Here is a 14,886-nt window from a genome sequence, read left to right on the forward strand (position 1 = left end):
AATTTCATTTATTATCTAGAGACTTTTTATCAAATTAGTATGAAACCCTCAGGATTAAAACAAAGTTATAAACGCTGTCCCTTTTTTAAGCAGTAAACGATAACAAGCATTGAAAAACTCAGAATGCAATACAGCTATCTAAGGGGCCGGTCACACAGACATTTGCGGCTGAATCACGGCTAAAATTTTGCGTTTTTTTTTTGCCCGTGGTTGCCCGGGATGGAAAATGCGCAAAATTTGACAACCCGCCGTTCGTCTGTGGTATGGCCGGAAAAAAGACGCCGGCGACTGTTCCGCTTCCTCATCGCGTCATTTCTGCGTCATTTTCTCGTGTGGACCACGGGTATAAAAGCTCCCGAGCCGGTGTTGTGCCCAAATCCGACTCCTACGCAACACACCCACCCCCCCCCCACACCCTCGCGTGAACGCGCATTCTGCTGCGATCGCTTTTGACCTTTTCATCCGCGTTAACAAACGCATTTTGTAGAATACGATCGCACTTTATTGTTTAAATAAACGCGTTGTATAGACTAGGATCTCCCAATTATTATAATTAGCTCGCTTTATTGTTTTAATAAGCGTTTAATATAGAATACGATCGCTTCTGATGAAAGCGCAGCAGAATGCGCGTTCACGCGAGGGGGGAAGGATTTACCGTTCGATTACGTTCACAACAAAAATAAAGACGGAATGGATTAGGTTGTATTACATTCCCGACGATTGCAAGACGAAGTGAATTTGGTTATATGTTCGCCATTACATTTCCTATAAGTGAGATAAAACGAGGTATAAATAGTTGGAGAAGCGAGGAAATGCAAATCTCGGCAGGAATGTATTTATCGGGCTGTAGAATTCATAAACGCTCTAGACACAGTCCCGTGAATATCAATATTTCAAGCTATGGCATCATATTTATTTTATTATCTTGAAAAGAAATGACAAGAAATAAATATAGGTTAAGACGAGATCACTACGCTGACGGGGAGGGGTTTATTGAGGGTAATTGTTTTATCTATTTTTCTAATTATTCATTATCGATCCGTTCATAACACGTTACAAAGCTTAGGAGCCGGGACTCTTACTCTCGGCCAAAAGGCCAAGCTAAGGACCTAGCATCATAGCCTTGCTACGACCATTGTTAATGCACCGAAAGATTTATTCGAAATGAAGAGAAACTACGCTGACGGTGATCCATGTTCACCCCCTTGACGTCACGAGCACAATGGTGTGCTCGGCAAATCGCGCTGTATATACGCGGAGAAAGGCGTTTGACACGCTAATTTCACGTAATAACACCGCGATACAGGCGCAGAACATGCTATTACCATGCTCCGCCCACGATTACCCGCTGAAATTTCCCGTCCTACCCATGTGTAACTACGCCCTGGCCGCGGCCAGAGCACGTCGTTCCGCGTCATTTCCGCGTCATTACCTCGTGTTGACCACGTGTGCGGCACGCGGTTTAACACGTGCTCAAACTTTTGAGCAGCTCGAAAGTTTTGAACGCGGCCAACCACGTGAAAATTTCCGACCGCGAGTAAAGCACTGCTCTATCTCGTCTATATGGCGGTCTCAAAGCGTCCAACAGCGCCCAACGACATCTGCTTCACGGCCAGTAGTTTACGGCCGCGGTTCAGCCTCGATAAACTCGTGAAAGGCTGTGTCCACGCGCTCTCAAGAATTGAACAGCGCAAAATTTTTTCGCGCTGCCACCCGCGCGCAAATTTCCGACCTCGTGTTATGCACTGCCGTAACTCGTCTGAATAGCGATCTCAATGCGTCCTATAGCGTCCGCCTCAAAGTCAGAAATTTCTGGCCGTGATTCAGCCGCAAATGTCTGTGTGACCGGCCCCTAAGAAAGGGTTTTGTTTTTCATTAAACTTGCTAAATATCATGATAGAAAAAAATGAATATCTGATTCAAACAAATGCTAGTAAAGTAGAATGTAGCCAGCTAGTTTAATATTGGGGACACTGGTAACAAGCGGGCACCTAATTATCAGATTTTTATTTGTTGTACTTGTTTACCATTGCATACATTGGATTTTAATCTGGTGTTGGTTTTCAAGTAACACGCTCTGTTAGCGGGTCGGTGATGACCCGTGTCTTAAATCAGCTGTGAAATATACTAAAAACAATAATACATCATCCGTTTTTTTTCCTTATATTTTGGTTAGCTTGTTATGCTTTCTTATTCATAAATGTTTATTTTTTTCTTATTATTGTGGTGGGTCCCTTATTTTTGGAAAAATGTTAAAACGAACCTCAAAAAATACAATGTTGTTTTGTTCACTATTACTTAGGGGGTGTTACAACACATCATCTATTTTCTTTTTTTTTCATTTTAATATTATTACTATAACAACAGGTATAAGCTGGGGTTGGGAACCTTTTTGACTCAAAGAGCTATAATAGCAAAATATTTGTTTTCATTTTTATTCAAGATGAATTTCAGCAAAACAGCCAAACCCACTCTCCAAAGTCCAATTTTTTGCGCATTTTATTTCACTGTGTCACATTAGATGATTTGATACAATTTTTGAAATAAAAAAAAATGCCAGAGCCCGTATCCCATATCTTTTAGCACCAGAACTCTCTCAGTTTTGTTGGAAGAAAGAAGAGGGTTGCACCCACAATCCGATGATCGCTGGGCGCGGGAAGCAGGTCGCTCTGAACGCGGAAGTCGGACTTCCGTGGCGAGTGATGGGAGTGTCGGGAATGGAAAAAAACGGGTCAGTAGCTGGGACAGGAGAGCAAAAACGTGGTCAGGATTGGAAACGAGTCGAAAGTCAGGAGAGGAGAGTAGACGTGGTCAGGACCCAAAAACGGGTCGAAGCCGGGGAACAGACGCAAGCAAAAACAGGTGGGAGTCAGGATCAAGAAAGGCTTGCCTAGAGTAAATTGAGGTTCGCAGACGAACTGACAACAGGTAACAGAAAGGAGTGGGTTTAAATAGGGACAGGGAACCAATCAGAGTCCGAGGCAGTTGGCGCCAAAAGAGGTGCTTCACATCAGTAATCATGTCAATATATATATACACAAATATACAACTTTAAACTTGTCTCCCTCCCACAGTTACTTAATATTGTTGAGGCTCATTTTGACCTTTATTTATTTTCATAATTAATGGATTCAAAACGAGGTGCAAGCAAGAGTTATATTGTAAAAATGTCACAAAATACTGAAAACAAGGATACTAACATATTTACCTTTGGTGCAGACCGCGCTGGGCAAAGAGAAGTGCGCTGTGTGCCTAGTTCTGCCCACCCTTACGACTCACCCAATCAAATCGCTTCAAATTAACTTCAAGAACAAGGCTATTGAACTTCAATACAAATATAAAATAAACAGCACAAATGGTCAAAGCAAAAAAATTATAGAATTGCAAGACTAAATTAACCACAGCCAAGAAGGAACAAGTTTGATGACCCGTTCCAAAACAAAAAATAACAACATTAGAGTACATGTTTCTGTGTGGAAGAACTTGCATGTGTATGGAAATATGTGTAAATATGCATACGTGGCAAAAAAAGTCACTTTTAGTGTCTTTCTTGCAGCTGTATTACTCGCAGTTTAAGCACAATATGTCCGGTCCATGATTTTTGTTTTGGCTGTAGCTAGTGTTTTATAATACTATTTTTATTCTTGGGTCGAAACCATACAAATGCAACCATTTGAATTGGAGCATTTTATGATGTGATTTTGTTTTACCAGTAACTTGATTTTGTTAAAATAGACATTCCTGACAATGTCAAGAAGTCCGAAGCTATAAGTGTATGAGGTTTTGGTTTGCATTTAAAATCCTAAAATGGGTCGGAAGAACAATTTGCAAATGGCCAATGGGCCATAGTTTGCCCACCCCTGTTCTATGGACGACCATGCTGCTCTTTGAGATACTGCCATGACTTTCCTCTTTCAAGCACACATAAAAGTCATGTGTGTGGTGGCATGCTATCGTTTTTTTAGCGTTGATTTTTCACCGCTGTTTCCACCATAGCACAAAGCGTGGATATAGAAGCCCTCAGCAAAGCTGCAATTCTATCATATATCTCTCCCTAAGGCGTCTAGCAGCCGCCAGAACACGGTTAACACTGTGCTGCCTCTGGCTGACAGCATGCGAATCCTTCCACTTTGCCTCTCTGCTCCTTTGTGAATGTGCAGTGGTGTGGATGCAATCATCTGCTCCCTCCTCTGCCAGCCTCGTGTATCAACACACACAAAGATGGGTGAGAAAAAGAGGCAAAGACATGCTATCAAGAGGGTTCCACGTGCATTAGCGTCACTCCTTTCCCGCCGCCTCGTCTTTTGCGAACAAACAAAGGAACTGTGCGGAGGTTGAATCATAATCGTTTCTCCCAAATGGGTACTGGTTTTACCCCTTTGGGCACACGATAATAGAAAGTAGGAAAATGAAAAAAAATAAGGCTTCAGCTGCCATCCATGACAGACAAACATTGGGTAGTTTTGGAATCTGACTATTGTCTGTATGTAAACGCATACCCTGATTCAATTATGGTCATAGTCTGACTGAAAAGAAATTGAAGATGTTGTCTTATTGAACTTCAATACAAATATAAGTTGTCTTAAACAACTACGGACTTGTTATACAGAATGAAATTATAAACGCTAAACGTATTTGCTAGACAAGCCTCTTGTGTGTCGGTTATTTTCACCATAATATTTTGATTTTATTGTCTGTACACAAGGCAAAAACGCCAGAGTTGTATCCATACGTATAAAGTGTAAGTCTATGGTTCTGTCAAGCAACATATGAGCACAACATTCAAATGTCACATCTTTGCAAGAAGTGGACCCAAATTCAGTAAGGCAGGGACATGAAGGTAAATTAACTCAACCTAACAGGAACAAGAGAAGACAATGAACCGTCAAGAAATGAAACCAGAACCTAATTGCATATGGCCAAATGGGTCAAATGAGAAACATGTGGACAAGCCAAACAAGGACAAGGAAGCTGAAATATACAAATAGACACAACAGTGACTGCAACTGACACAAACCCAAAAAAAAACCAAACAATTCTGAAAACCGAAACAAACAAACACCAAACATAACAGTAAACACCCGAGACGAAGCATTTGAGCACTCTTTTGGAACCAGGAGGAAAAAAAACTCTGCACTTCGTTGGTAGTGGTCAGCGACATGAATCAAATCATCAAAGGGACATCATGTCTTATTTTTCTTCTTGTAGTGGTTGAAAATCATCTTTTTTTTTCATTTTTCTTATTTATATTATTTTTTGAATAATTGTGAGTAAGGAGGGCTGCACGGCGGCGCAGTGGTTAGCGCATGTGCGGCACTGTTCTGAGGTCATGAGATCAAACCTCCTGTGTGGAGTTTGCATGTTCTCCCCGTGCTTGCGTGGGTTTCCTCCGGGCACTCCGGTTTCCTCCCAAATTCCAAAAACATGCATGTCAGGTTAATTGACCGGTCCAAATTGTCCCTACGTGTGAATTAGCGAATTGTCTGTCTCTGTGTGCCCTGCGATTGGCTGGCAACCGGTTCAGGGTGTCCCCTGCCCACTGCCAGAAGATAGCTGGGATGGGCTCCAGCACCCCCGCAACCCTACTGAGGATAAGCGGTGCAGATGATGGATGGATGTGAGTAAGGAAATTTTAATTCATTTTACTTACATTTACTCTGTTGTTTGTAAACTTGCTTGCTCGTTGTAACACTCGTTTTAGGTTGCACCAACTAATACAGTGACATTCAGTGGTCAATCATTGCACAGTGACTTTTTAATGTCAAAAGTGAAGGGTAATCCCAAATTCTTAAACATGCATGAGAGGAAATAGTACAATTTTTTTTCATTAAATAATGCGTTGAATAATATAAGAAGGAATACAAGAAAAGGAATCAAATAATGGGGAAAAGGGAAAGAAAAAGAAAATAAATCGACAAAGAAAAGGGGGAAGAAGAAGAAACAGGAGGAGAATTGGAAGAAGGAAAAGAAGGAATAGAAGAAGAAAGGGAAGGAATAGAAAAGAAGTATACAGAAGGAATAAAAGAAGGCATACTTGAAGAAAAAGAAGGGATACATGAAGGAATAAAGGAAGGGATAGGAGAACGGATACAAAAAGGGCGATGGTAGCTCTGGAGGTTAAGCGCTCGTCCTGGGACACTCTTTTTTAAATGTGGAAGTGTCCTTGGGCAAGACACTGAACCCCTAAGCAGATAGGCCCCTGAAGACCATTTACCATTTGCATGCAAAAGTAGACATTTAAAAAAAAACATTGCCCAAAACTGACCCCACATGACTCGTGTACATGTGGCATCATGTGTAGCAGAGGCCTGGCTGAGCGACAGAAAACTGAGGATGTCTCTCCAGATGGCACCAGGTGTGTGTGTTTGTGTGTAGATGTAGACAGTATGTCTGGCCTGAGTAGGTGCAAATGACTTGCAGCAGGACTGAACTTTCTCCAGACCCACTCTTCCCACACACACATTGATCCAACACGGTACTTCACAGTATTCTCCACATCTATAGATAACACTCTACATGGCCTTGCACATCCATTTCTTTCCACCACAAACCATGCTCGTGTTTCTCTCTTTTCATCACAACCAAGCGTGAATGTCATGTGTACTTCAATTTTATGCTTGCACCGACGACAAACTGCCTTGGTACTTTAGGACCTTCTGCACCACTCAATCGTAATTATCCAGGAGTTTCAGCAAAACATGTTTTTGGTTGTAGTTATGGCCGTGAGACATTCTGTGTTTGATATTATTTAGTCTAACGTCCAGGATGCAGCGTTGAAGTCAGGCGAACAACAAAACCCAGGTTGTTTTGTTTTTTTGTTGTTATTCTAAAATTATTAATATCGTCTAAGTTTAGCCTTGTCCTAGCTTGCGCTAGCTTGTCTATCAAGCACTCAACTCAAGCAATCTAATACGTTTATTTCGTTTTTGATATTGGACACTTGCAAAGGAGAATTCATAGAATGGCAATTTGAGATTTTAATTATTATTTAGCACAGTTGTTCATTATTTTGACTATTATTGCGGCCATCCATCCATCCATTCATCCATTATCTGCACTGCTTTTCCTCAGGAGGGTCGCGGGGGTGCTGGAGCCCATCCCGGCTATCTTCAGGGACACCGTGAACTGGTTGCCAGCCAGTTGCAGGGCACTCGGGGACAGACAAATCGCTCGCTCGTTCACACCTAGGGACAATTTGGACCGGCCAGTCAACCTGACATGCATGTTTTTGGAATGTGGGAGGAAACCGGAGTGCCCGTAGGAAACCCATGCAAGCACAGGGAGAACATGAAAACTCCACACAGGAAGTTCGATCTCATGACTTCAGAAATGTGCCGCACACGCGCTAACCACTGCACTGCCGTGCTGCCCTTGTTTCGGCCAGTGTTGCATTATTTTGACGATTTCTAACTGTTAACATCATAGTACTATAGACCAATCACGTTGCTGTTCTTGTGATTTTCGCACCCTTCAGGGCAGATCTGTTTTAAAGGGGAGGGCCTTTAGAGAAAGTTTGTATTTCTGATTTGAAGTTTGAGCTTTTTTGCGTTCGCCTTGCAAGTTTAAAATCCATAGGTGTCTTCTCTCCTTACGGTAAGTGACTTCTAAACTATGAACGTAACACAATTAATGATACACTATTAAAAATGGCTTTCCTGAATGACGGCTTGACATTTGAAAGTAATTGTAACCAGAATTAGCAAACCAAGTTTTCCAAAGCACCATGCCAACACCAAGGTAAAAGAGAAATTACCATGTTTGAGTCTACAAAATGTCTCTCCATTCACAATCTATGCGTTGATTTATATGTAAAATAAGGACACATACTTTTAACTATAGTATTATGACCTGACATTTTTAGCATAAAATTGGCTTTCACAATTAATTTCACATGTCTATTGTAGTTGTATTTTGTATTACAGAAATATAAACCCAAACAACCAAATAGAATAGTACACAAACAGGTTCCTGTTTGATTTTGCTTATATTACAAAAATACTGTGGTGCTAAGTAGGGTCATAAATCATAACAGCTAATAGTTTAAAACAAGCTTACATTCTCCATTCATAGTGACCTTAGTGAGAATTCAAACGTGGGGAAGAACAGTTAGCAAAAAACGACATCAAATGCGGCATAATTTCATCCACTAGAGTGAGTGAGGCGCTCTTCTTTAAACACCATTTTTAAACACATGCATCTATTATGCAAAAGCCCAATTAGCTCAAGTAATGAAAAACATGTTGTTGTTTTTCTGAATAAGTGAGTCAGAGAGGATTTTCTTCTTGCTCTATTTTCTCCAGGAATCACAATTCCGCGAATTTTTCTTGCAAAAGTGTAAAACGTTAAAAATTATTTAAAAAAATAACCACCTAAGTAAAATTATGACACTTAAAATGTGTTGTTTGGTGACATCACACTAAATACAATAAATTATCTATTGCACGAACAATTATAAATTATTGTTATTCCAATTTTGTTTGTTCAAAAATCTATACTTCAGGGTCTATCTCTCCCATTATCAATGTTATCTTCTGAATGAAGAATATAGCTATCCTTTTAATTATGTAGATAGTTTTGAGACAAATCTCTCCTCTTATGGATGTTAGGTAAAATATAAAAAATATGTAGCTAATAAGTTCTTCCCGTTACAATTTACAATTGGGCAAAGCTACCTTAATGTTTTGCACGGCCCAAAATAAATGTCTATGATTGATACATAATCCTTGCACTAATACACGTTTGATAGTGCCCTGTTCAGGTGTAGCATGCACTTGTCCTCTTGGGTGTGACCTATAGGGGGCAATAACGCTTCATGGGAAAATGTCATACAAAACTAATGCCAGCTGGCATTAATCAGGAGGGATAAAGAAATGCAATGGCAAAGCAAAGCCACCAGAGAACAATGTTGCCATAATTTTAAGCTGAAAATTTCAAGCATTTACAGCACATCACCCAAAACCCAAGCACTTTTAAATTCTTGAAAACATAACATTAAAATTGAAGCAATCGTACAAACCCTAAAGATCTAAGAGTAGAAAAGCATTTCAAGCATTTCCAATGATTTCAAGTACCTGTACGAACCCTGCATCCAAAGCAATTTGATTGAATAATTTGTAGGGGGTGGGCAGATCCCTACAAACATAGACCACTTCTCTATCGCTCTTGTTCGGCGCCCTCTGCGCCAGGTATGGGTCTTTTAGTGAGTACATCCAGCTTAGAGACAAAATTAACTATTTTAATGCTTCCACGCTGGAGTGCAACATTGTATTTCTACCACTAGTCACAAAACTGACAGTCATAATTAGCCTCAACGATCTTCAGTAACTGTGGGAGGAGGACACATTTTAAGTGGACACAAGCCCTGGCATAATAGCTATTTCAAAGATTTTATAAAATTAGCAAACCTCACACAGTGAAATAAAATATGCTACAGAATAAGCTTTTAAGATTGGGTTTGGGGGGTTTATTCGATGCTGTATTAAAATACAGTGTGGCTCTTAAAAAATATATATTTTGCTTTCATTGCTCTTTGAATCAAAAAGGATCCCTGACACAAAACTTCTGCCTGTAATTCTATGAACAAATACATATATATGATTAATAGCAGTACACAAGATAATCACCCACCTAGCACTAGCTAAGAACTACTGTTTCACAGTGCATACTCCCTCCCTAATATGGCTGTTGCCCACACATTATATTGGGATGTTGGAATATTGCAATTTTTTAAGTGTTAAACACCTGCAAAAAATTATGAACATGCATTGAGCAGAGTCGTAATTGTCAAGTCAAGTCAAGTCATTTTATTTGAAGAGCCCATAATCACAAAGAGTCTCAAAGGGCTGCACAGGTTGTTGCAAAATTGGCTTCTCATCCTCGCTATACAACACACACAGAGTCAAAAAGCAGAAGCTATCATTCGTAAAACCAGGGTCAAACCAATCCCATGCTCCCCCTGCACCCACCCCAATTCTGCAGCATGAGAGTACTCAATATCTACCATGCAATAAGCAACCCCATGCCCCACTGGTGCATCCACAAAACACTTGAAACCCAGTGAGAATATAGCATCATTCGCCTGCCCTCACATGAGATATTTGCATATATTGAGATTATATTGAGATCCCTTACTTGCTTTCCCTGGCCTGGGCCTTTGCAGCAGCTTCTGCACGGTGAGCAGGTCCTCAGTCTTCACCGCCTGCAGCAGCTCCTGGTCCTTCCCCATCTTCCGCTCTGAGACGCGCTAGTCCCGCAACATCCTCCGACAGAAGGGCGCTTCTGACCGGCCTTCTCACGCGGAGAGGAGAGGAGAGTACGCCGCCACCAGCCTCCCTTTCACCCCCTACTCCTTTCACTCCCCTTCCTCCGTCCCCGACTAGACGAAACCCCTGGAGCTAAGGTGTATGATGGTATGAGATGGGGTAGAATTGGGGGGGAGAGGGAGGAGTGCGCTCCGATGTAGGGATGCAATCGTATCCCACCCTACCTCCTTCGTAGGTGCAGGCGCAACTGGGAGCTCCTGGGCCGCCCTTGCGTTGCGAGGTGGAAAGTCCAAGGCAACAGAAGGAGGAGAATGGCGCCCCGACTGCAAAAAAAAAGGCGCCGAGGAAATAAAACGTCGTGTATGTTAGTATTGCAAGTCTACTGCATGACGGCGGTTGCCAAGAGGAGGTGGTGAAGAAAGCAGGTCCGTGCCAAGCGGCGCTCGTGCTCTGCGTGGTAAACACAATCCTGGGCTGCAGCGGCCATCGTTCCGCGTGCGCTCCCTCCCTCGCTCAATGTTTTTCCCTGCGTGGGGGCAGGAGTTGTGAAAGAGAGAGAGAGTGTGAGGGGGTTGCACTGGAGTTGCGTTGGAGTTGCAGCGTCTATGAGCCTACAGCTGGACCAGCTCGTGGCGCTAATGTGCTCCAGAGTGGTGCTGCAACAAAGGGGCGGAGCCGGTAGAAGGATGCTTTTCCCGCCGACTTTTCTTCCCAGTTTGTTAACTCCTGGCTACTTGGGTCAGATAGAGATGCTCATACCTGTCAACCTGTACGTTTTTGCCGCACAAAGTACGTTTATTATGCATTTTAAGACGTGTACGACGTACGAGAAAATCTGTACGGAAAAACGCAAATTTGTCAATTATGGGTACCATCCGGTATACACCGACTATGACGAAACGGCAAAGCAATTAAGTCAAACAAGTTCGCCGCGGTAGCCTCTATCTCTGGATCGTTTTTTTTTCCGTTGCAAACGAAGCGAGCGGTTTGATGCTACTGTGCGCATGCATCTGCCGCCTCGGATTTCATGTGGTAGTTATGTAGTGAAAGGAAGTCCGTCTCTTTTTAGAGAACCGGCTTTTTCGGCTCAACTCATTAAAGAGAGCCGGCTCTCAAACGGCTCACTTGCTTTGATGCATTATATTACGGGTTATTATACAACATAATAATACATAAAGAAGGTAAGAAAAAAAGGAAGTATAAAATGAGAAAATGAAAAAAGACAGGTTATCCCTTTAATCAATATATTACCAAAAATATTTAAGGCAGAAAATAATTCATAATTTGAATGAGAAAATGTATTATTCTACTTCATATTATATTTGCGTGTATTTTTTCCTTCTACAGTGAACATCCAAGCTACTTAATTTTTGAACTTTTTTTAATAATAAACCTCATTCATGTCGAGCAACTCAAAATCTCACAACAAAATGTTAATTAACAATATATATCATATAACAAAACACATGTACAATCTAACATGTTAAACTACATAAATAAACATGTTTGAAAAAAATATGATGTAAGATTATTTTGTAAGGGAAAATACGCCAGTTTGTAAGGGCATGGAGCCGTGGAGGTTGACAGGTATGGATGCCGGACAATTCTTCTACAGTCCAGTGCAGTGGTCGGAAAACCTATGGCTCAAAAGCCATAAAGGGTCTATTCATGAGTACATCTGGCTCCACCTGGCTTGGGATTCTAGTTTAAAGTAGCTTAGTATTTAAAAAAAAATACCTTTAAATGAGTTAAAAGTTCACTGCAGCTTGAAAAAAATAAATGTTAATATAATTTAGTAGATTAATTTTTTCAAAAGCGTATTAATATATTTGGTGCGGAATATGACAATATCAAAGTAATTTACTGAACAAAGGGACCCCAAACCTTTTTTACATCCATTGCCCGGATATAGCTAGCAATGAAATGTATGCAACTGCAAAATAAGAACAGACTAAGTTCAACACTGATCTTGGTCCCCTAAAATAAGACCTGATCCCAAGAAAGTTATCCTTTTAATACCGAGAGCTGATCACATTGACCACACTGAAAAATAAAGTGGAAATGGCTCAATTATAATTTTTCAAGAGATTGCACAAAATATAATTTTCATTCTATAATCCCAGGTTTTTAATAACATAAACGCTAAATAAATAGCATATGAGATTATATAAGTACGAAGTTGAACACATAACTTGCCAAACCCACCTAACTAAACTTGCAAAAATGTAACAATAGTGCAACTTGATCTTTCGTTACTTATTTGTTGACACAGAAACTTGTCCAATTAAGCGCTAACAGATAAATCAATATCATGCATTATTATTATCATTATTATTATTGATACTAATAATATTATTATTGCAAGCATAATGGCCCTGTGTTGCTGGGCTTGGCGTTGCCAGGCTTCCTACTTGAGTGAGGTTGTTGAGGCCGTGGTTTGTTGAAAAGCGCCAGGGAGCCACTAGGGACCGCCAAAGAGCCGCATGTACACAAAAGCAGATGTTTGATTTTGTCGGTATTTATTGGGAGTGCCTTGACACGAAACTTAGCTATACTCGCGGGCCCCAAAGTGCAATCGGTTCAGCCGTTTTCATGCCTATACTTAAGATAAGTTTTTTCCACCTTTTTTTGACGCAAGGCACACTTAATTTCATGAAAGAAATTTAAGGCACACCGTCTGTAGAGAATGTCGAAAGATGAATTGCCAGTACCAGTTTCATGTTGTTGATTTTTTACTTGAATTGTCATGTTGCCAAAATGACAGTATAAAGTATAGTTATGAGCAGTTTGGTACACTGAAAGGACTGTTGTAAAGGGCTGTGTAAATAGAGTACTGTACAGTTAACATTAACATTTTTGTCATCATTTGTGGTCACCGTGGGTCAGGAGGTAAACCAATTTATCCATTCTGGTTAATAATTTTGCTGTGATTTGGGATTGTGTTATATGTTTAATCTGTTTTCAAGGTTAGCTATATTCTATGCTGTTTTCCTCATGTTGAGGTTTTTGAGTTTTTCCTTGCCCTCATGTAGGTTTTGGATCAGGGGATGGTGTAATAATAATCTGTGGTTTGCAATCATCTGTGGTCTGTGCAGCCCTTTGAGACTCCTTGTGATTAAAGTTTATACAAATAAACATGACTTGACTTGACTTGACTTTTTTTAGAAAACAAACTAAAAATAAGTAAAAATCATTTTCTAGGAATACAAACCATGATTTAATACATTCTAACCTTTTTTCAACCTTTTTGGGGAGATTATCAAGATATTTAAATCATGATTTTTACTTTATTACATGGGCAGCACGGCGGGGCAGTGGTTAGCGCGTGTGCGGCACAGTCCTGAGGTCATGGGTTCAAATCCAGCTACCAACATTCCTGTGCGGAGTTCTCCCCGTGCTTGCGTGGGATCCCTCCGGGCACTCCTGTGTCCTCCCACATTCCAAAAACATGCATGTCAGGTTAATTGGCCGGTCAAAATTGTCCCTAGGTGTGAATGAGCGAGCGAATTGTCCGTCCCTGTGTGCCCTGCGACTGGCTGGCGACCTGTTCAGGGTGTCCCCTGCCCACTGCCTGAGGATGGCTGGGATGGGCTCCAGCACCCCCGCGACCCTACTGAGGATAAGCGGTGCTGATAATGGATGGATGGACTTTATTACATTTATTTCATTACTTTCTGTTGGTTAATAGATATTTGTACCGGTTCTGTCTCATGTTCAGAGAATTACTTTCAAAAAAGAGAGAAAATAAATGCTGTCACCTACTGGTACGGATGAATGTTACAGCAGGGCGATCAATGGCAAAAAGCTATGCTTTATTTAAATACTAATAAAATAATAAAATTGGGCAACTTCCTGTGGCACACTACACAAAGTCTCACGGCACACTAGTGTGCCCTGGCACACTGGTTGAAAATCACTGCTGTAGATGACAGACAAACACACACACACAAACACGTACATGAACATGCACAATCTAGTAGGATTCATAAGGTAGATTTGATTAGAAAGATTTGGATTCAACTTAGAATAGATCGATTTTGATTAGATAGATTGATTTGATCTGAGTGCATTTAGTTTAAACATACTTTACTGAGATCAATTTGTTTAATCTTGATATGTTATTGGTGTCATTGAAATGTTGGCAATACAAAATAAGACAGGTATACAGTCGGTATTTCATATCTGCGTTTGTGACTGCACTAGTTCAAAAATAACTACTCATCCTGGTATTGTCTTAAAATATATGATATCAATGACAATAAAGACAATCTATTCAATTATTTTCTTAATTCTATTATATTACTTCCTTTTCATTCTATTCAATTATATTTGTTTAAATTATATTACTTCCTTTTTATTCTATTCGATTCTTTCCTTTATTCTATTCTATTCGAGATCAGGAAGAGTTGCATATTCCCTATTTTTGAAGCATGGGAAGAACTCCCTCCGTGGGGGTGATGGTCGCTTACCTTCAGCGAAGGACTGGGCCAGAACTTCAGCAGTGAAGGCGGTTCTGGTGCAGCCGGGGTCGGCCTGCAGATTATAAAAATTACAAATGTGATTTGGAATAATGGGTGTACTTATTTGTGTACTGTTTTACTCTATTGAAGTAAAATTCGGATTT

At 40.6% G+C, this 14,886-nt stretch overlaps 1 protein-coding gene across 6 annotated transcripts in view; it reads right to left on the reverse strand.

The window, feature by feature from the left end:
* Nucleotides 1-10,344, reverse strand: part of caskin1 (CASK interacting protein 1) — a 124,308-nt gene extending 113,964 nt beyond the window's left edge. For all 6 annotated transcript variants that reach the window (XM_088344125.1, XM_088344117.1, XM_088344102.1 and 3 more), the window contains exon 1: nucleotides 10,132-10,344. In XM_088344125.1, the coding sequence (XP_088200251.1) occupies nucleotides 10,132-10,225 (94 nt within the window). In that variant the 5' untranslated portion in view covers nucleotides 10,226-10,344. The remainder of the gene's footprint in view (nucleotides 1-10,131) is intronic.
* Nucleotides 10,345-14,886: the final 4,542 nt, after the last annotated feature.

The sequence above is a fragment of the Urocampus carinirostris genome, chromosome 1 (assembly GCF_059441175.1).
Source record: "Urocampus carinirostris isolate Australia breed hairy pipefish chromosome 1, RoL_Ucar_1.0, whole genome shotgun sequence".
Lineage (NCBI taxonomy): Eukaryota > Metazoa > Chordata > Actinopteri > Syngnathiformes > Syngnathidae > Urocampus > Urocampus carinirostris.